The sequence below is a fragment of the Rhinopithecus roxellana genome, chromosome 10 (genome assembly GCF_007565055.1).
Source record: "Rhinopithecus roxellana isolate Shanxi Qingling chromosome 10, ASM756505v1, whole genome shotgun sequence".
Classification (NCBI taxonomy): Eukaryota; Metazoa; Chordata; class Mammalia; order Primates; family Cercopithecidae; genus Rhinopithecus; species Rhinopithecus roxellana.
In genome coordinates, this window is record NC_044558.1 from 23,437,997 (window position 1) to 23,459,272 (window position 21,276).

The 21,276-nt window shown below is 38.4% G+C and overlaps 1 protein-coding gene and 1 non-coding gene across 2 annotated transcripts in view; both read right to left on the bottom strand.

Moving 5' to 3' along the window:
- SLC5A8 (solute carrier family 5 member 8) overlaps nucleotides 1-18,064 on the bottom strand; it is a 64,997-nt gene extending 46,933 nt beyond the window's left edge. Inside the window, exons 1-5 of the mRNA XM_010357206.2 lie at nucleotides 17,360-18,064; nucleotides 12,402-12,467; nucleotides 10,020-10,071; nucleotides 2,687-2,754; nucleotides 1,216-1,370 (exon numbers count right to left, since the gene is read on the bottom strand). Coding sequence (XP_010355508.1) covers nucleotides 1,216-1,370; nucleotides 2,687-2,754; nucleotides 10,020-10,071; nucleotides 12,402-12,467; nucleotides 17,360-17,710 — 692 coding nt within the window. The 5' untranslated portion in view covers nucleotides 17,711-18,064. The remainder of the gene's footprint in view (nucleotides 1-1,215; nucleotides 1,371-2,686; nucleotides 2,755-10,019; nucleotides 10,072-12,401; nucleotides 12,468-17,359) is intronic.
- Nucleotides 6,824-6,930, bottom strand: LOC115900103. The gene has a single exon (XR_004059783.1). It is a non-coding gene; the product is annotated as a U6 spliceosomal RNA (small nuclear RNA).
- Nucleotides 18,065-21,276: the final 3,212 nt, after the last annotated feature.

Here is a 21,276-nt window from a genome sequence, read left to right on the forward strand (position 1 = left end):
TTCTTTCTTCAGACTGCCTATTCAAAGTGGGGCTGCTATCTCAAAGAGAAGGTAGGCTAGTTCAAGACGACATGGGTGCCTTTCCATATTGTAAAAGGACAGCACTATTGATCCAAAACGGAAGGTGTGTTCAATATTCTTTTGAATTGTGTGATATACTTGGGATGAAATATCTAGTCTCTTCTTGTTCTGTAGGAAAACTGAATAGCTGTTTAAAACATGTTACATCATGTGCTGTACTGTCACTTGAAGCATCGACCATAACTTTACTAGTCAATTCTCTAGAAATAATACTTAATATTAGATAATTTTCATTATATACTACATACACATACATATATAATTATAATACATAATCATAAGCTACTATGTTAATATACTATATATTGCCAGGACAACATCAAAAGAGAAACTCTCAAAGTTGCTTAAAACAAAGAATTGTCAAGATGAAATCACTGTCTTTCAGTGTCTATCTCTCTCTCTTTTTTTTTTTTTTTTTTTATGGCAGGTGCCAATCCAATATGCTAGTGTTTGTCTCTTAAGAGGCTACCTTTTCCTTTTTTTTTTTTTTTTTTTTTTTTTAGCGAGTCTCACTCTGTTGCACAGGTTGGAGTGTGGTGGCGTGATCTCAGCTTACTGCAACCTCTACCTCCTGGGTTCAAGCAATTCTTCTGCCTCAGCTTCCCAAGTAACTGGGATTACAGGTGCACACCACCACGCCTGGCAAATTTTTTGTATTTTTAGTAGAGATGGGGTTTCACCATGTTGGCCAGGCTGCTCTCGAACTCCTGGCCTTAGGTGATCCACCTGCCTTGGCCTCCCAAAGTGCTAGGATTACAGATGTGAGCCACAGCACCCAGCCAGAAGCTACCTTTTCTTAACTTTCCACTGTCTCTTTCCTAATCATCCTGTCCCACTTTTCAACCTATTCTGGACTTTAATACCCGGAAGAAAATACTTTTTTTTTGCTTTAAAACCCTTCTCAGGAGGAAACATCGCTCTAAGCACCATGTAGCTAAGTACCATCTGACTGGTTTAATCCCTTAAAGAACAGAGGGAGGCTCCTTACATATTTACTTCTCTGCTTCAATTTGCTCTACCACATCCTTAGCAATTTGTTGGTTTGTTTTTTAATGTTAATTTACTATTTCAATAAAGAGATTATTTTTATAGAATATAAAAATGTGTTCAGTTGCCCAAGTAGTAGACACTTACTTCCAGAAATTTAATCTTCCACCATTATAGGCATCATTTAAAATAGTGCTGATTCCACCTTGAATCACCGCAGCCTGTATAATCACGGATGCAAATCCAGCCACCATGATCCCAACTTGAAAAACATCTGTCCAGATAACTGCTTTAAGACCACCCTTTGAGGGGAAAGTATATTAGGATTAATGCTTCTATCAGACATTATTAAGTATCTACTTGCTTATACACTATGCTGGACAAAAATGATAAAAACATGAATGTTGGCCAAGAAGTGCACTCAAGGGAAACAGTCAGGTTGGGAGAATCTTCATACAGAAGGATATATTTAAATCAAGTCTTCAAACATAAGCAGAGGCAAAGATGGAGGGTCTGTCCAGGAGAGAAAACAGCATAGGCAAAAGCATAAAGGAGTCAAACTACATGGCGTGCTGAATGTGGCCAGATACATTCCACAGAATGAAGTGGAGCAGTGTCAGGAGATTGTTGGGAAGAAAAATTCGAGTCAAATTACTAGTAAATAATATGAATTTTATCCTACAGGCAGAGCTGATGTTTAATTGATTTGCACTCAGGTGGTCATATCTGCTGTTAAATACTATAAATGATCTGTACTAGCTACCACCAGAAATTTCCCAAGTTTCTCTATGACCTGAGCTGAACCAGCACCTGGCTGAAGGCCCCATCTTCTACATGATCCAGCACCTAAAGGGTTAAGACATAGAGTATCAAGGATTCCATAAGATTTTGTCACTGCTGAGGACCAGCACACATAATAATATCAGTGCCAAGCCATGCTGGTTTTGCATATTTTGTCACCCCTATCTAGAAGCAAGGGGAAGTTATCACAGGTTTGTTTTTGTTTTGAGACAGGGTTTTCTTTGCCACCCAAGCTGGAGTGCAGTGGTGCAATCACAGCTCACTGCAGCCTCAAACTCTTGGGCTCAGGCGATCCTCCCATCTCAGTCTCCCAAGTAGCTGGGACTACAGGTGTATGCCACATTCCTGGCTAATTTTAAAACTCTTTTTGTTTGTTTTTTTGTAGAGACAGAGTCTCAATATGTTGCCCAGGCTGGTCTCAAATTCCTGGGCTCATGCAATCCTTCCACCTTGGCCTCCTGAATTGCTGGTATTACAGGTGGGAGCCACTGGGCCCACGACCTATAATAGGTTTTTAAGCTGAGGAATAGTATAAGCACAAATATAATAACTTGGCAACAGTACAGATGAATCAGGAGACAAGATTGGGAACCATTGCAATGGATCAAATGAAAGAAAAAATTTCAGTTATGCTCCATTTTCTATAAAGGATCAAATTATACTACAGACTATTTCTCACACAAAAAAGTTACCCTGTGGGAGGTCAGGAATAGGAACGTAGGTATGGACAAACCAGATTGCAGTATACAACAACTGGAATTTTCAATTTTGCAAAGCAAGTGGGTAGGGTGAAAAGGGAAATACGTCCTGGACGTACCAGTGTGCAGTAGAATGTGCAGACCACCCCTGTTGCCACCACTGCGCCCCACAGATCAAATCCTGTGACTGTAGAGAAAAGGAGAAGTCATATATAATTGTAAAATAGCACAATAAAAATAATCCTCAAAAATCATCACAGAAGGAAGCAATATCATTTATCAGGCACCTTCCTCTATACCCACTTGCCTAAAGCCAAAACTAGGTCCAAATCTCATAAATGGCTCAAAAACAAATGGAGTTTAAAATTCTATTTGATAATTTTCTACTCTCAGACACACAGATCTGACACTGGCTTAATTCAACACACGGAAAGGCATTTATATTGTAATTAAGCTAAGAAACTCCTTGATACTGTGATGGGTATTTCTTATCTCTCTCCCCATTAGACACGGTTCAAATAAACACTCTATTTTTATGTATTATGTTGCAAATACTTGAATTTGAGGATAATGTATCATACTGACAATCATAATGACAATATCAAATTGCTATGATGTGTAGATTCAAATGAAGACAACATTAAAGGATTCAAATGTAATCTTTATAACATTGCAGATTGCAGATCTGATTTTAGAAATTTAACAAAGGTGACTGAAATGCTTTTTTTTTTTTTTTGAGACAAAGTCTTGCTCTGTTATCAGACTGGAGTGCAGTGGTGTGATCTCCTAGGTTCAAGCAATTCATCTGCCTCAGCCTCCTGAGTAGCCGGGTCTACAGGCGCGCACCACTATGCCCAGCTAATTTTTTGTATTTTTAGTAGAGACGGGTTTCACTATGTTGGACATGATGGTCTCAATCTCCTGACCTCATGATCCACCTGCCTCAGCCTCTCAAAGTGCTGGGATTACAAGCGTGAGCCACCGTGCCCAGCCGATAATGCTTTTTAAAAAACTTTTAAGTTCAGACGTACATGTGGAGGTTTGTTACATAGGTGAACTTGTGTCATGGGGGTTCCTTGTACAGATGATTTCATCGCCCAGGTATCAAGCCTAGTACCCATTAACCCACTTGTTGTTTTTCCTGATCCTCTTCCTCTTCCCACCTTCCACCCTCCAATAGGCCCCACTGTGTGTTGTTCCCCTCTGTGTGTCCATGTAAACCCACTATTTCACCAGTCCTTAAAGAAGGCGTTACTAAGATATGTGCTACCAAAATGTGATCTAGATGGAGAAAAGTCTTTATAATTTGCTCCTATTTATCTAAGAAGTGGGGAGTCTTATTTCATTTTTTTAAAAGAAAAGAACTGTGCTCGTTTCAGCAGTACATATACTAAAATTAAAGGATAAATCGAAGCCAAAAAATTACTTCTAGGGGAGGGAGAAAACCAGGTAGAGAAGACAGAGATACAAGTCAGGGTACTTTAAACATATTTTGCTGTATAGATTTCACTTTGGAACACATAAATATTCCACATAATTATAAATTTAAATTGGAAAAAAAGCTCCTCAAAATCAATTGCAAAATGAAATAAATGGAACCTAACTGTACATCAAGTTTGTGACATTACCATGCAGAGGAAATATGTCACAAAATATTTAACACAATAATTTAACATACATTCCTACTGAGATATACCTAAGAAAAAAGAACAACAAAGAATAATATTTTTAACTGTGTTAGGCCATTATATTATTCACTATGGCTTAGAGTTGCTCTTCTAAAACTATTACATCTGTGGTTCTCAATCGTGACTGCACATTAAAATCTATAGAGGAGATTTATAAAATCCTGATAACTGGGCCACTCAACAGGCTAATTAACTCAGATTCCTGGTGATGGGGACCAAGGTATTGGTATTTTTGAAAGCCCCCCAAGTGAGTCCAATATGCAGCCAACGTTAAAATCAGGAGGAACTTAAGGCGGCACCTGCTGGATAAAAATGGGTTGAGAATCAATAACAATACTAACAATAATGCTATGAAATAACAGCAAACATTTAAATCCATGAGTTCGTAAGAATTTTTTTAAAATCTCAGTCACCCTTGGGGGATAGTATGGAACCAAGTTAATATTTTTAAAATTCATAAAGGGAAAAATCTGACATTTATCCTCCCTTTCCTATACAAACTATTTTTCAGAGAAAACAAATAGTTGATAACAGGAAGTTTCTCTTTATAGCAGTATTCCATCTAACTAATGACGAAGAATTCACAGAACCAGAATACTCCATTTTATAAGCCCTAATGAAATAATAAATCTAGAATGATCATCAATAGCTGCTGATAATTTTTTAAACGACATTCTGGGTCTCCTGAAGGAAATAAACTTATAGATACCGCCTATGAAATATGATTTCCAAAAAGTTGAAGTGGAGTCTGAAGAAGAGTCTAGATCTAACTACTACTAGTAAACTACTACCAGTTTACAAGAAATACAGAGGAATGGTGAACATTAAATGATCCCATACAGATGTAATTGTTAAACCTAGAACCTGGAAAACTGGGCAGAACAAATAACCCAGTTTCTTCAGCAAATAAGTTGCAATTTAAATGAAAAGAAATAGAAGTGAGATTGTAAATTTAAAAAGAGACTTTAAAAGAGCTTCAAAATACATTCAGTACAAATTGACAGAGAAATAGGAGCAATAGAAAAATCGGTAATTATATTTGGAGATTTTAGCATCCTTCTCTCAGCAATTGATAGAACAAGCAAAAAAAATTCCATAAAGATATGGAAGATGTGATGATAACACTATTAGCCAACTGAACCTTTGACCTTATAGAACATTACATCCAACAAGCATACAATATACGTTCTTTTTGAGAGCACATGGAATGTTCTAGACCGACCTGATCCTGGGCCATGAAACAAATTCATAAACTTCAAATTATTAAAGTCATATTAGTTCTCTGACCAAAGCAGTATTAATTTAGGAATAAATAACAAAAAGACATGATAGAAAATCCTCAAATATTGAAAATTAAGCAAAAATTAACCTAAATAACTCATGGGCAAAAGAAATCACAGGAGAAATTAGAAAATATTTTGAGAAATAAATAAAAACACAAGGTATCAAAATCTATGGGCTGCCGATAAAGCAGTGGTTAAAGAAAAATTAATAACTTTAAATGTTCGCATTATGAAATAAGAAATATTTAAAATCAATGACCTAAGCTTCACTTTAAGAAGCTAGAAAACCCAAAGTGATTAGAAGAAAAGAAACAATAAACAACACAAATTAATGAAATGGAAAACAAAGAAAATCCACACGTCAAAACATTGGTTCTTAGAGGAGATTTAAAACATCAACAGAATACTAGAAAGATATATCAAGATAAGAAGATAGAAAAGTTATCTTATCAATATTAGGAATAATTAGAAGGGATGTCACTATAGATACTATAAACATTAAAAGCATAACAAGAGGCTATTATAAGCAGCTTTATGCCAATGAATTTGATAAGTTAGAACAAATGGAAGCATTCCCTAAAAAATACAATTTACCAAAACTGACGCCACAAGACTTTTCAAATATGAATAACTCTGTATTTAGGGAAGAAATTGAATCCGTAACCAAAATCTTTCTACAGAAACGAAGAGTAGGCCCAGGTGCCTTCAGGGTGAATTCTACCAAGCATGTAAGAAATAAATACACAATTTTATATAAACTATTTCAGAAAATGGAGGGAACACTTCTCAATTCATTTATTAAGCCTTATCAAAATGTTAGCAAATCGAATTCAGTAATATATAAAAAGGATAATATATTATGACCAAGCAGGGTTTATCCCAAGAAAGTAAAACTTGGTTTAATATTCAAAACTCAGTCAATGTAACTTTCCACATTAACATTGCAATAAGGCAGGAAAGAGAACTACGAACTACGAGGATTAGAAAAGAAGTAAAATTGTCATTATTCATAAACAACATGAAAATCCTAAGGGATCTCCAAAAACCTGCTTAATTTAAAAAGTAAATTCAGCAAGTTCTAGGATGGAATATCAACATATAAAAGGCAGTTGTATTTTTATATACTTGCAATGAATAATTGAAAAATATTATAAAACAATGCCATTTGCAATAGCATAAAAACATCAATTAATCTAAGAAATAGTAAAAGACCTCAACATCCAAAGCTACAAAACATTACTGAGACATCTTATTTTATTTTATTATTTCTTTTCTTCCTTTTTTAAAAAATATGGAATGCTTCACAAATTTGCATATCATTTTTGTGCAAGGGCCATGCTAATATTCTCTGTATTGCTCCAGTTTTAGCATACGTGCTGCCAAAGTGAGCACTAAGAGAAATTTTTAAAGGTCTAGGAATGAATAGATATATCATGTGATGTATTGGAAGAATATATGCTTTTGTGAAGTGTTCAAGTCTTTGGCTCACTTTTTATTAGGTTATTTGTCTTTATTCACTTTATTATTTCAGGAGCCAATAAGCTAAGCCATAAGAGTCTAATAATAAGCTAAGCCACAATAATCATATAAAAAGTGAAAATTGAAACAACAATAAAATAATAGATAATACCCACTAGAATGACTGAAATAAAAAAGAATAATATCAAATATTGGCAAGGATGTGGAATCACTAGAATTCTCACATATTGTGTAGTGGACATGTAAAACGATACAGCCAGTTGGAAAAGCTGTTTGGCAATTTCTCGTAAATTTGCACATATTTCTATCCTCAGCTGGGTCCAAATAGAATTATATATATATTTTGTTTGTTTGTTTGTTTGTTTGTTTTTTGTTTTTTGTTTTTGAGATGGAGTTTATCTCTGTCACCCAGGCTGGAGTGCAGTGGCGCAATCTTGGCTCACTGAAAGTTCCACCTCCCAGGTTCACGCCATTCTCTGGCCTCAGCCTCCCAAGTAGCTGGGACTACAGGCGCCCACCACCACGCCTGGCTAATTTTTTGTATTTTTTAGTAGAAACGGGGTTTCACCATGTTAGCCAGGATGGTCTCCATCTCCTGACCTCCTGATCCACCCACCTCGGCCTCCCAAAGTGCTGGGATTACAGGTGTGAGCCACTGCGCCAGGCCTAGAATTATTTTTAATTTTATACTACATCCATGTATTTCATTTCCAATGGAAGTGAAAACAGGTGTCAAAAAGAAAAACAAAATGCACAAAACCTGTAGAAGAATGTTCTTGGTACCCTCACTTCACCATAGCCTAAAACTGGAAACAACGCAATGTCTCTAACAAGAGAATGGATAAACAAATGTCGGTAGATGCATAAAATGAAGTACTACCAGCAAAAAAAAAAAAAGGAATGAACTATTGATATATGTAGCAGCATGAATGAATCTCAAAACATTTTGCTGAGCAAAAGAAACCAGACGTAAAAAGGCTCTATATGATTCCACTTATATAAAATCTAACAACAGGGAAAACTAGTTTATGGTAGCATTGGTCAGAAAATGGTTTCTTGGGCCCATAGGAGGTTTGTTAGAAAGACATACAAGGAAAATTCCTGGGAGTGGATGATGGAAATAGTCTGTATCTTGAGCTGGGTGGTAGTTACACAAGCTATGACACAACTATTAAAGCTTATCCAACTGTACACTTCCCCATGCTCTGTGCATTTTATTGTATGCTGTATGTTGAGGTATATTATACAGACCTCAGTAAAAACTAGTTTTCTCAATAGGCATCAGGCGATCAGAAAAAAAGAAAGAAAAAAAACTGATTTTCAATTTTAAAAATCAGAAAAGGGAAACTTAAGAGAGATTGACTGATTGCAATCACATAAGCTTATTTGGATCCTGGTTCTAACAAACACTGAAAAAAATCAGGGAAATGTGAACACCGACTTGATATGAAATTAAGAGATTAATATTAATATATTAGATACAATGATGGCATAATTATGGTTTTAAAAGCCTTTGTTTCCAAAGGACATACTGAAATACAGATGAAATGACATAACATATTTGCAGAAAAATAATCTGGTAGAGGTAAGGGGGAGTGAATTAAAATAGACCATGAGTTGATAAATATTACTGTAGAGTGATGAATGAGCATATTAAGGTGCTCTATTCTCTCTTAGTATTTGTTTGAGGTTTCTCAAAAAAGAACAAAGGAGGTTAGACCTAGAGAATGTGACGTTTCAATTCAGTCACATAAGCTTTTCTGAGCATCTACTGCACACTAAGTTCTGTGTCTATGCCTATACCTACAGCCTTGGTCACAGCAAAACACACAAGTGACACTCTGGTCATCAAAACGCCTTCACTTTCATTCTAATTTACTCTCAGGGAGTGGTTTGAGCCTGATGAGAACAGAATGCTTGATTTCTTCACAGATTAAAGTCAGTCTTCTGATTAGTCCCAGAACTGCACTTTAAAACCCTAAGATGTTGAATTACACGTAAAGCCTAAACAGGTAACTTATGAAGTTTATAACTCAGTTCTTGATATATGAAATGATCCTCTTATGATGTTGGTAATACTGATGTGGAACATGCCTAGGACTCAGAGTTCGAGAGCACCTTATACATGAAGTTCCCCTTGGTAATAATACTGTTTACTTTATAAACTTAGGTGATAACTACTGTCATGTCTATCATAAAATCAAGAAAACAGAGTGTGGAATTAGTAGGTTTTCTTCATGTCCTATTAACCCCAGGAATCGTACCACATTTCTTCCCATCACAGAGTCCACATGTCCATTTTACAAGGATGTTTTAGAGAAATTCACATCGAATAGATAAGAATTCAAAGGGCATGGTGTTTCCCCAAAACCTTTTGAAACTATGACTAGCATGAACCTTTGCTTCAATAAACTATCCCAGCCTCACTACATTTATCTTCCCAAATCTAGAGAGTATAGATACTTCGCTGAGCAGCATAATCTTTATAAATTTATTTGTACAAGTGCTACAGACATCTGTTCTTTCGTCACTAGGAGCAGTCTGATCATTCAAATCACATGCCTCTGTTTCTCTTTCATTTTGGGCCTTATTAGAAGTGTGGAGAAGAAAAGCTTTTCTCCCTGCCAGATTTCACAACAGGCCTGAGCAGAATTACAGGGAAGCTTCCTGGAGATGGGCTCACAGGAGGAGATGCTGTCAATCCTGACTTTGGCTACAGGGGGCTTTAATTCTAAAGGAATGAATGGGCTGGTGAGCACATCCCAGAGAAGTACCACCTGGAGAAGTCCACCTCTGTAACGGTCTACAGACACTTTGGAGCTACCCATCCAAAAACCCAAAGAAGCTACTGTAGACACTGCACCCATCCTGCCCCACTAGTAAGGCTGATGTAGGTTACTAGAAGCATTCCTCCATCTCCCCATCTCCCCAGGGAAAAAATAAGGCTTGTTGAAAGTGAACCCCAAAATGTGAGTTACCTAACTGGCAACTCTAAAATGTACCTTGATTCAAAGCCAGGGCAGGGGCATAAATAACAATTCCAGTATACAGAATCTAGGGGGGAGAAAGAAAGCCAAATGAATTAAATGAATTATAAAATTCATGAATTATGTCTGAGTTATAAAATATTGATTGTTTTCCTATAACTTCAATTATGAATTAAAACAACAGTTTCAAAATGCCTAATAAAATTTGTTTGTAACTTGAAAAATATTATTTAAGTAAAGTTGACTCTTCTGTTTATGGTATGGTCATAAGTTAAAAACACTTTTTTGCAACCTGCTTAAGTAAAAATATGGACTTTTATATGGTGCTTAGTGCAAATGGTCACTGATCCAGCAACTCAATCTTGAAAAAAAATTTCCCACGTTTAAAATAATTAGAAAAAAAGAAAAAACAATAATATAAAAGATGACACCTCAATTATGTCTTCAAACTGTTAATCCCTGCATAATTAATCGAGAAAACAGTAAAAATTTGGAAAACATATTTCTAAAAGTTTTAATGTTCATAAATTAAACAAAAGTATAAATTTGCACTAAAAAAAATCCTGAAAGCCAACAAAAACCACATTCGATCTCTTTAATATCATTCATTATTTTCATTCATACATTTAACAACTACTTATTGATCTGGGGTACAATAGTGAGGAAGAGAAATAGAGTTTTTCTCAAAATATAATTTTTATTGTGTTTAATCTTTCAAATATATCCCATAGAAGTGAATTCCACGATTATTCCGTAAAAGCATATTACGAAAATAAAAACCTATTCAGTACCTTTTGAATGTTTGATTATATTACATGAGTAGAACTATGAAGTCCTTCAAATGGGAGGTGCTAAATCTCCCTTCTTTTTGCAAAAATGAACTAACTTTCCACAGTCATTATTCTGTCCAAGTTGAAGATTTAAAAACATGACGACAGGCCACCTTCCTAACGCTGGTCCCCACTTCTCATTCTGTTGGCATTTCTAACAAAGATCCAAAGAGATCTGAACAGTTGGTGAATGCAAGCTACCAGGCTCAACTCTCTAAGAGACCCCAAAGGATTCCTTCCTTTTACACTGCAGTTGTGAAGGACTGATAAAACTTAAGTTATATAATTTGCAAAGATATAAAATGAAGTTGAGTTACATAATTTACAGAGGCACTCTGTCTGTCTCACTGCAGCAAATCCTTAGGTAGCTTTTTGGTTTGTTTGTTTGTTTGTTTGTTTGTTTGTTTGTTTGTTTTTGAAATAGTCTTGTTCTGTCGCCCAGGCTAGGGTGGTGCAACGGCATGATCTTGGCTCACTGCAACCTCTGCCTCCCGTTTTCAGGAGATTCTCCCACCTCAGCCTCCCCAGTCATTGGAATTATAGACACCCGCCATCATGTCTGGCTAATTTTTGTATTTTTGTAGAGATGGGGTGTCACCATGTGTTGGCCAGGCTGGTCTTGGACTCCTGATCTTAGGAGATCCACTTGCCTCAGCCTCCCAAAGTGCTGGGATTACAGGCATGAGCCACCGCGGCTGGCCCTTAGGTAGCTTTTGACTGGAAATGGAATTGAAATTAGATACAAGAATGCAAATCTCTTCCACAACCTCCATTAGCAAACCCAGCCCTAAAGTGCTTAACTGACAAGAGGAAAATGTGTATATAAATAATCGTGACAATGATCATTACAATCTTCCAGCAACAGGGTGAACAGTGGAAAGCATTCCTGTCACTGGCCACTTGGCAAATCCTTGCTTTCCCTTCGTGTCAATCAGTAAATCTATAAGTGCATGTTCTTGAATTACTGGATTGAGTATTTGGCTTTAAAGATTCCTCCAGAGCTTAGGATTCTGTTGTTTTACACTCTAAGGACTGCTTTAGTTGGTTCTTAGAGTCTAATTTTTAAAAGAGCGCTGACTTTTAAAATATGATTTCAAAGAAAATTATTTCCTACTGTCTTCATATGGAAGTTAATTTTTTCATACCTATTACTCAATATGTTACAGAAATACTGTGAACATGCTACTTGTTTTCCTTTTGTTAGAATTCCCACTGTCAGCAACAAGTATCTTTGCCATGTAGTAATGCCCTTCCTGTCACCTTGGTAGAGGTGAAGGGAGGTCATATAAAGGAAAGCATAGTTTCCGACTGTTGCTTCATCAGTATAATATTTAACATTCACTTAAATCATTCTACTTTTCCAGGAAGTAAAGCATTTACTGAAACACTGTTTGATGATCTTAAGGGTTGATGCCGTACAGTGACAAGTATTTCTCCTTTTGTGTTCCCTTATAGTTTCAACACCTCTTTTTTGTCTTTCATGTGTTTCCCAGGTAAGCTTAATCCAGATGCCATGGTTAAAAATATTTTAGCTGACAAAAGATAAAATAAATGGAGAGCTACTTACTGTTTGAAAAATGAAGAGGACTGTTCCACAGAGACGAACACATTTGTTAAATCGAAGTTCTAAATACTGTTGCAAAAAAAAAAAAAAAAAAAAAAATTATGCGAATCCTCTGGATGCCTTTTTTAAAATCAGAAGCTCAAGAAGAAAATTTAAATTTAGAAATGTAAAGCAACTTCACAACTGATTTGGAGTCTGTATTTTTATTTTAGTATTATTTTTATTTATATACAGCAAAATTGACTCGTTTTAGCGTACAGTTCAGTGGGTTTTAACACACACAGATTCATGTAACCCCTGTCACAATAAGGACACAAGACAGTTCCATCACCCAGAAAACTCCCTCGGGCTTCCCCTTCATGATCAAGCCCTCCTCCCTCCCCCAAACCCTAGCAATCACTGATCTGCTCTCCCTCTCTAGTTTGGCCTTTTCCAGAATGTCATATAAGTGAAATTACTTTCTATATTTTCAGAGTGAAGAATCTGTTGTTCTTTCTCTTGGCATCTACTCCATACATTTTCCATGACTCACTTGGGGCATCAACCCTTTCTGATTGCAGACTCTTGTGATGGAATAGTCAGTCATTTGCCCTGCCTCTTCTGACCAAGAGGAAGTCACATGATCCCAGCTCAGCCAATCAGCTTTTCCTTCCATCGGGTATTTGAATCTTAAAGGCAGGATACAAAGACAAAACATGACTGATCCTGACAGAGTGGCCTGAAAAGGCTGCCCTGGTTTCTGTCCTTTCCAAGACTGGCTTACTCAGCTTGTCCCTCTGTTCTATGCGCTACCCCCATGTCCTTCTAACAAATTTTTTTTAAACTTAAATCACCCAAGCCAGTTTCTGTTCAGCGCCAATGACCATGCCAATTTTTCCTATTTTACTTGAAATCTGCTATGTCTTATAACATAGTCTGCTTGTCTCCTATGTTATATAATGTATTATAATATACATATTACAGAGTTAGGATCATAGAATTTCAGAGCTGGGATCTAAGACATTTTCTAACGTGAATGTAATTACTAAGAAATTTAAGGCTGACAATAATCTTCATATAGTAGAAAAGAAGAGGAAAAAACTGGCAATAGGTAATAATCTGAGGAAAAATAATCTGATATTTTTGCCCCATGATCACGGCTAACACATACAGAGTACTTGCTGTATGCATGGTCCTCCCAACAACTCTATGAGCCAGGTACTGTGTATAAGCCCATGTTAAAGACAAGAACACTGGGACTCAGAGAGAACACCAAGTTGACAACCTTGCAAACTTGTCAGGGCCACAGTACACATTTAAAACCTTTGATGCCAAAATCTGTGCACATTATTCAGCATATATAAACAATCTGACTATGTATTTAAGACTCAGTAAGTGAATGGATGAAACTAACACAAAGACCCCACTCCCAAATCACTGATGGATGACAAATACACAGTACCATGTAGTACACTGGAGGAAGAGTTCCAGCTCTTGACCCAGTCCCACACCTGACTCCATCAGCTTGTGGCAATCATTCTCCAAATGTCAGGTTCTTTCTCTTTAAAATGAGGGGCATAATAATAATTTGTTTCCCTCTCACTTTGCAGGGTTTGGAGACTATTCAATGACATAAACGGATGGGGAAATGTAAACTCAAAAAGTAAGATATTAAGAAGTTAGTGGTATCCAAGTCAATGGACCTGAAGAAAATTGAATCTCAATGAATTACATATATCAAAATCATTCAAGGATATTTTGGAAGCCTTTTTAGAAGACTGGAGAAGTTTATTAAGCCTGGAAACAGGGCAGTGTTATTGCATTTCTTTAGAAGTTTATTTTTTGTTTATTTGTTTTGTAAATCTCTATGAGTCACTAAATATGTGAATGGCCATCAATAGAAGAGAAGTCTTTGTTTATGCTAGATACACGCATCCAAATTGCTGGAGACACAAATAAATTGAACCAAGCTGAACCACGTAAGTTGATCAGTTGATCCAGGAAAACCTGTGATTTAAGCTCAAGGACCAACTCAAGACAGCACCAAGAAGTCTATTACGATCTCAGTCATCAATTACTAGGCTGCTAAAGAAATATCTGGAGACTGGACCAGATGTCCAAGTCACTGTGTGGCAGCCTTTGGGAATACTTGTAAGATTTCTAGACATAATTACAAAGTAATGACAGGCGCCTAAATTAATCATGATCTCTCATTGTCCTCAGAACTTTGAATCACTTCTGTTGATATGAATAAATACATAAATAACAAGCAAACATGAGGTCTAAGCAACTCAGTTTAAACACAGATTTAGTTGGCTCTAGAAAGATCTTGAAGACTTGATGGATCAATTGGATTCCTGCATTATACTTGGGTCTGGAAGTTGCTAAACACCTATCAGGACTACATTTTGAAGGCAGTGATAAATGAAAAAAAATGTTTGTGAACAGCTAATTTTCACTAAAGAAATGTCAACAGGGAGAGATTTCATACTTGAGCAAGAATGCCAGGTTATCAATCACTCAACACTGTACTGCATATTCTGTATAGATTCTGTACTTCTCAGCATAAAACAATAAACAATATACTCCACAGGAAAGTCTTTGCCATGACCATTAGGGAGGGTCTTAGCATGTTGCCTAACTTCCCTGCTCCCAACTGCCTGGCACCCCAGAGGTGGATGCCTGCAGTGTGCCCACAACTTCACGCGTCCTCTATTGCTTCCCTTGTTCTCTCTGCACTGGCGTAAGTATTGCTTGGGGTTATAACAGACTCATCAGAGCCTTCAGAAGCAGCCAGTATGCTGCTAGGCATATGTCTACACTGCTTCACATTCCTAGTAGCTTAACTTACTCTGAGTCTCCGTCCACAAAATGGGGCTCTTGATAGTACTTCCCTCAGAAGGATTGTTCTGAATGTGAGTCAGATAATGTATGTAAAACATGCAATGCAGCCCAGTGCCTGGCATGTGTTCAGCATTCAATGAACTTTTGTTATTTGCCATTTTTAGCTGGAACTCCTGCTAACTTAGCCTCTACCACTGCAAACATGAGGAAAATCTGTTTCTGGTTGAGTTAATGTTGTAGCCCAGAAGAGGCATGGGTCAGTGATTATGAGAGCAGCATTCGTCTGTAGAGATGAAGTCCTCATGCCAGATTCTTCAAACCCTTTCCAAGTTTGGGAATTGGTTAGCTATAGATCAGAGCTCACAGACTCAAATGCCTCCAGGTTCCATCAGGTAACATACATAAGTGACACTGACCAGGTGTTCACATATTAACATGTTGGAATATTCCTCCCACCCACTAAGATATATGTTTTCTTACATCTCCCTGGAAACAAGAGATCCCTTTACCCCTGTCCATTTTCCCTTTCACATTTTTTGATAAAGACATAAATGCAGATAAAAATTTCTCTACCAAAAAACAGTAACCATGAAAACACAAAGACCTCAATATCAAAGTTTAATAGAGAGTGAGAGCAAGAGCTGTAAACTCGAGTTCCTGTGGCCACAGGGGGCATGGGCCCAGTGTTACCAGCATTTTCAGTTCTCAAAAGAAGTCATAGTCTGAAATTATATTTTATTTCTCCTCACTATAAGGAGAAGTAAAAAAAAAAAAAAAAAAAAAAAAAAAAATGACCAAGAACTGAATTTGGTCTGGGGAATTTCGCCAGTTTGTCACTTCTGAGCAAACCTGAGAAACTGCATCTTGCTCACTTCTGGGATGATTACTGGGCTCTCCCAAACACAGCACCAGAGTGAATGGAAGGCAATGCTGCCCAGGGGTGCCTCGCCCTGGAAGACGTCACTAGAGCCCAGGCAGAATGTGTCACCAATGTTTGTTGTGCCATTGAGGCCCTGTCCCCAGCACCAGTTGAACCAGCCTCACTAGGAAACCACCTGCCAGAACCCCTGGATTAGAGTTCTCTGGGTAATGGCCTAATAGAGAGGAAACTTCTGAAGGCTTGTTCCATGGAGCTCATTGAGCTTTGATCCCGCCACTCCCCTGAGCTTTGATCCCGCCCCCCACCTCCCATTAAACAGCTCTTTAAACTAAACATGCATCATCTTTTCAAAGCCTTTCCTGCAGACAACTTGAGAAAACCTATAGCCAGGGGACCTGTGCAATAGAGGAAAGACAGTTTTCCTTAATTATCCTTCCGTAGAGAAGGCAGGGCTGCTTGAGAACCATGCTGCCTATTTTTCTTATTGATCCCAAGATAACTACCACCACCACAACTAACACCACCACAATAATTATGGCCAACATCTATCTGGTACTTACTCTGTGTCAAACACTGTTCTAAATGCTACACCTTGCATCATCTCATTTAATCCTCCCAACAACTGGATGAGGTAGGTGATATTATTTTATTTTTGAGGAAATAGGCACAAAAGATTGAGTAAGTCATCCAAGGTCACCCAGCTAGTAAGTGGTAGAATCTGGTCCCAAATACAGTTACTGATACACCTTAGCCACTTGGGTGCCTATTTCAGTGGAAAGGGGGTGTGTGTGAAAGGGGAAGGAAGGGAAGCACAAATTCTTCACCGTCTTGGAAGAGTGAATGGCGCTGAGGACCTGAAACAAGAGGATTCATTTCAAGAAGCAGGGCCTGAGACCTGAAGAACTTACCTTCCCCCCAAATCTTTCCTCTTGCTTGGGAATCAAAGATGCTAAAGGTAGAAAGGATCTTAGCCAGCACTACTATTCCAATCCGTTCACTTTGGAAGACTCTTTTTTTTCACTAAGCCCAGGAGAGTAAATCCCAAGGATTTTTTCACCCTTAGAGGACACCTCTCAGTAGAAGGGAAGGGATGCCAGGGGAGGGTCGGGGGACAGGGAGGAGTGTAGGGAGGGTGATGATGGACGGGGAGAGATTTCGATGTGGCGGTGAGAGTCTGCCCCCAAGAAAACGCCTCCAGAGGTCTGCAGAGTCCCCTTACCCCGCGCCCTGCATGGTCCCAGCCCACCCTGCCCCTTACCTCGTAGGTGCTGGTAATTCCCAGTTTGTAGAACACCGGGAGGAAGACCTCCGCGCTGATGACCACTACAAAGAAGTAGGTGAAGGCAAAGATGCTAAAAATGGCCCCAAAACGGTAGACCTCGGAGGGGGTGCCCAGGACGGTGACGGCCGACATAAAGCTAGCGGTGAGGGACAGCGCCACGGGCACAGCCGTCATTCTGCGGCCGCCCATTAGGAAATCCTTGGAGGTTTGCTGGCCACCCCCAGCGAAGGCGTAGTAGATGCCGATGGCGGCCGAGATGACCAGCATGCCCGCGAACACCACGTAGTCCCACACCACGAAGGTGCCAATGCCCCGCGGTATGTCCATGGCAGCACAGTCGCCTGAGCCCTGCGCGCAAACTGGTGGCCCAGCGGCGCGCAGCCCAAGCCAGGCGCGCACTTCTTATCCCAGAACCCCGGCGCGCAGGCGTGGCGTCCCGCAGGGAGGCGTCGGCCAGGTGTAGGCCTCGGAACGCACCCTGAGGCGGGGTGAGGGCTGGCAGTCGCCCCTGGACCCGCCGCTGCGAGCCGCGCCTCTCAAAGCCAGTTCTGGGACCTCGGAAAATGAGTCCGCTGTCCTGAGGGCTCACCAGGTGAGGAACTGGAGAGGCCGAGTTCGTCAAGGCGCCAGGGACACCTGAGCAGATGAGCACTGGAGCCTCCAGCTGCTTCCAATGAATCTACACAGGGAGCACTCCGCGCAAATTTTGTTCGAGTGGTACCCGAGAGGACGCACTATTTAAATAAGCAGGCGACCGGTGGGAGAATGTGGGACAAAGGGCAATTGTCACGCCTTGAATTTTAGCTTTCCGGTTCAACAGTCCGGGTCCTTACGGAAAGGGACGCCTGGAGTTTTTAGACTGCCTTATTTGATAGGTTAATGGGTGACAGTAGATTAGTGCGGGTGACAATCTGTAGTGAACCTTAGACAGGTCAGCGATCATAAAGGAGAGCAGAAAATCTGTGCTATTGTTTCCTTGTGTTTTTACTCAACAAACATTTCTGATCTCCTTCAGCCTGTTGTTGGAAATAGTAGTTACTGGAAGATTAACAATAATACCGACTTTTTAACGAGCCTTCATGTGCCACATACATGCTTGGCACGTTTTATATTAGTCAGTGTAATTCTTTTGATGAGCCAGTGTAATTCTCATCACCCTTAAGATAGGCATTTTCAAATGCAGAAATTACTGTAGAATGATTAAGTCACTTGCCCAATGAACTGGCAGAAATTAAGATCTTTAATCTAGGTCAGATTTCAGTGTTTGCTTTCTTAATCACAGTGTGTAGGTATGTGTTATAGGTAGGCAAAATGTGAACACTTAAATGAAGACACTTGAAAGCACTGAAGTAAAGATCATTTCCAGTATCAGCACTCAGGACATATTTTAAATGGCTTGTCTTGAAATACTATTAACACATGAATCGCATGTGATTCACAGGTTTTCCTTCTAAAATAGACACTCCAGCCGAATGTGCTCAGCTATCAATGTATTTCAGGCAGTCCTTGTTCATTTTTATACAACTTTATAATATACCAGTTGGTCCTAGGTAACCCATCCACAGAATGAGTTTAGTCTAGGCTAGTGTATGAAAAAAAAGCTATATCAGATTTTATTTTTTGTAAATTCATGTTATTTGTGTAATATTTTCAGAAGGAAATAAAGAGGGAAATAGAAGCTAAGTCCAAGTAATTCAATTGGTTAAACAAATATGTGGTATGCAATTATGTCCTACCAGTGTGAAATGTACTATATGTATATATTACATATGATATACATATATAATACATAAAATTATATATGTACATTATATAAATTTTATATATATATAGAGAGAGAGAGAGCGCACGCAACTTGTTAGAATAACACACAAAAGAATCCAGCTTGATCCTTCTAGGAATTGGATTCACTTCTGGGAATTTCTTTAAAGCCAATAGCCCTAGATACGGGAAATGCTATCTAAACAAAATTCATCTTCTTTTGGACACCTAGAGTTAAGAACAGGCAGCTAATGATCAACACATTTCCGTAGTCATGTTAGAAGCAGCATAGTCTGAGGTTAAACCCGTAGACTGCAAACTGACCTCTTGACTGCCACCTATGAGCCATGATATCTTAGCCAAGTGCTTCCTTCTATGTCTTAGTTTCCCATATCTTAAATGGGGATATTGGTTTTTATCTCATGGAATTAAAATGCGTTAAATGAGATTACATGTGAATAGACCCTGACACTATAAAATACTAGCATTGTATGATTGTTTAGCTGCCTTCCAATTTATTGAGAATTGGGCTAGTGTAAGTTATGGCTTGGAAGTACTGCTATTAGACACAGCTTCTGTTTTCCCAAGCTATGTCATCTTGCTATAAAACACTTATGTAATGCCATGAACTATGTGTAATCCATGCCCTGTTCTTCTTTCACATCTTTTGAGTGCCTGATATATGTCTCCAAATAATATTTTCATGAAGAATACGTGAATGCTCTATTTCCTGAGCCTTTGAATATATGGTATTGTTCATCTGTTGTCTTCACATATGAGAAAAAATATTCAGCTGAGAAAATTCTTAGGTCACAGTCTTCTTCAAGAAAATTTTTTTGTAATTTTTAAGTATTTTTTCTGTTGTCTTCTGGCATTTCTTATTGGAGAGCTATCTCCAATAGCTAAATTTTTGTTTCCTCATAAATAACCTGCTTTATGGCAGAATACTAATAGATGTGGTTTTTTTCTTTATACTTGCATTCCTGAACATTTGCAGGGTATTTCTAGAATAGCCCTCTTTTCATTACTATCATCTAGAATGGTGAGTCCTTTCAATTTGAATAGTCAGGTCTTGTTTTTTAAAGTGATATCTTTAATTACTGTTGTTCTAATTGTTCTAGTATCTTCCTCAGAAATGTATAATTCTTAAATAAATCTCTCCAGTTCTCTATATTATTCTTTTTTTTTTTTTCTTTTTTTTTGAGACGGAGTCTTGTTCTGTTGCCCAGGCTGGAGTGCAGTGGCATAATCTCAGCTCACTGCAACCTCCACCTCCCGGGTTCAAGCGATCCTCCTGCCTCAGCCTCCTGAGTAGCTGAGACTACAGGTACACACCACCACACCCGCCTAATTTTTGTATTTTTAGTAGAGATGGGGTTTCACCATGTTGGCCAGGGTGGTCTCTATCTCCTGACCTCGTGATCCACCTGCCTCGGCCTCCCAAAGTGTTGGGATTATAGACGTGAGCCACTATGCCCAGTTCCAGTCCTCTATATTATTCACTTGAATCCTGTTTTCTTTTACCCACATACCTGAAGAGATCTTAAGTTTGTCTTTCATGTCATTGACTCTGGTGTCTGTCATAATAATGCTACAGGAGTCTACATTCCTACTCCCAATGTAGATTTTACTTCTGCCGTTACATTTTTAATGTCACTGAATTTTTAAAAGTAATCTTCTCCCTTTTATCTCATTCTAAAGTCTTTTCACCTTTAGAATGCCAAACAGTTTTCTTAAAATATTTTTTAAATTGTAGGAGCAAATAATTTCAGAGTGATTTTCTTCCTCTGAGTCTTTGAAGCATTGATCCCATTCCTCTGCCCCTCAGGAGCTTCTCGTAGGATATATATTGATGATTTTTCTGGCAATCATCTCAAATGGAAGAGTAATTTCCAGACTTAGTGTTAGCCAAAAGATGAGTTGTGTCATCTTCTATCTTATTATTCTCTTCTTTGGGGCTCTAGGTTTTACAATGGGATCACATAGCAAAGTTTAGTATCTAACTAAACAGCATGATAAGCCGATTTGCATTTCTTATGACTCTTTTGGATAGAGACAATATCGTCACCTGTTCCCACTGTCTGGCGTTCTCACTGTCTGGTGTTCTCACACTATCACCATGAAATACCATC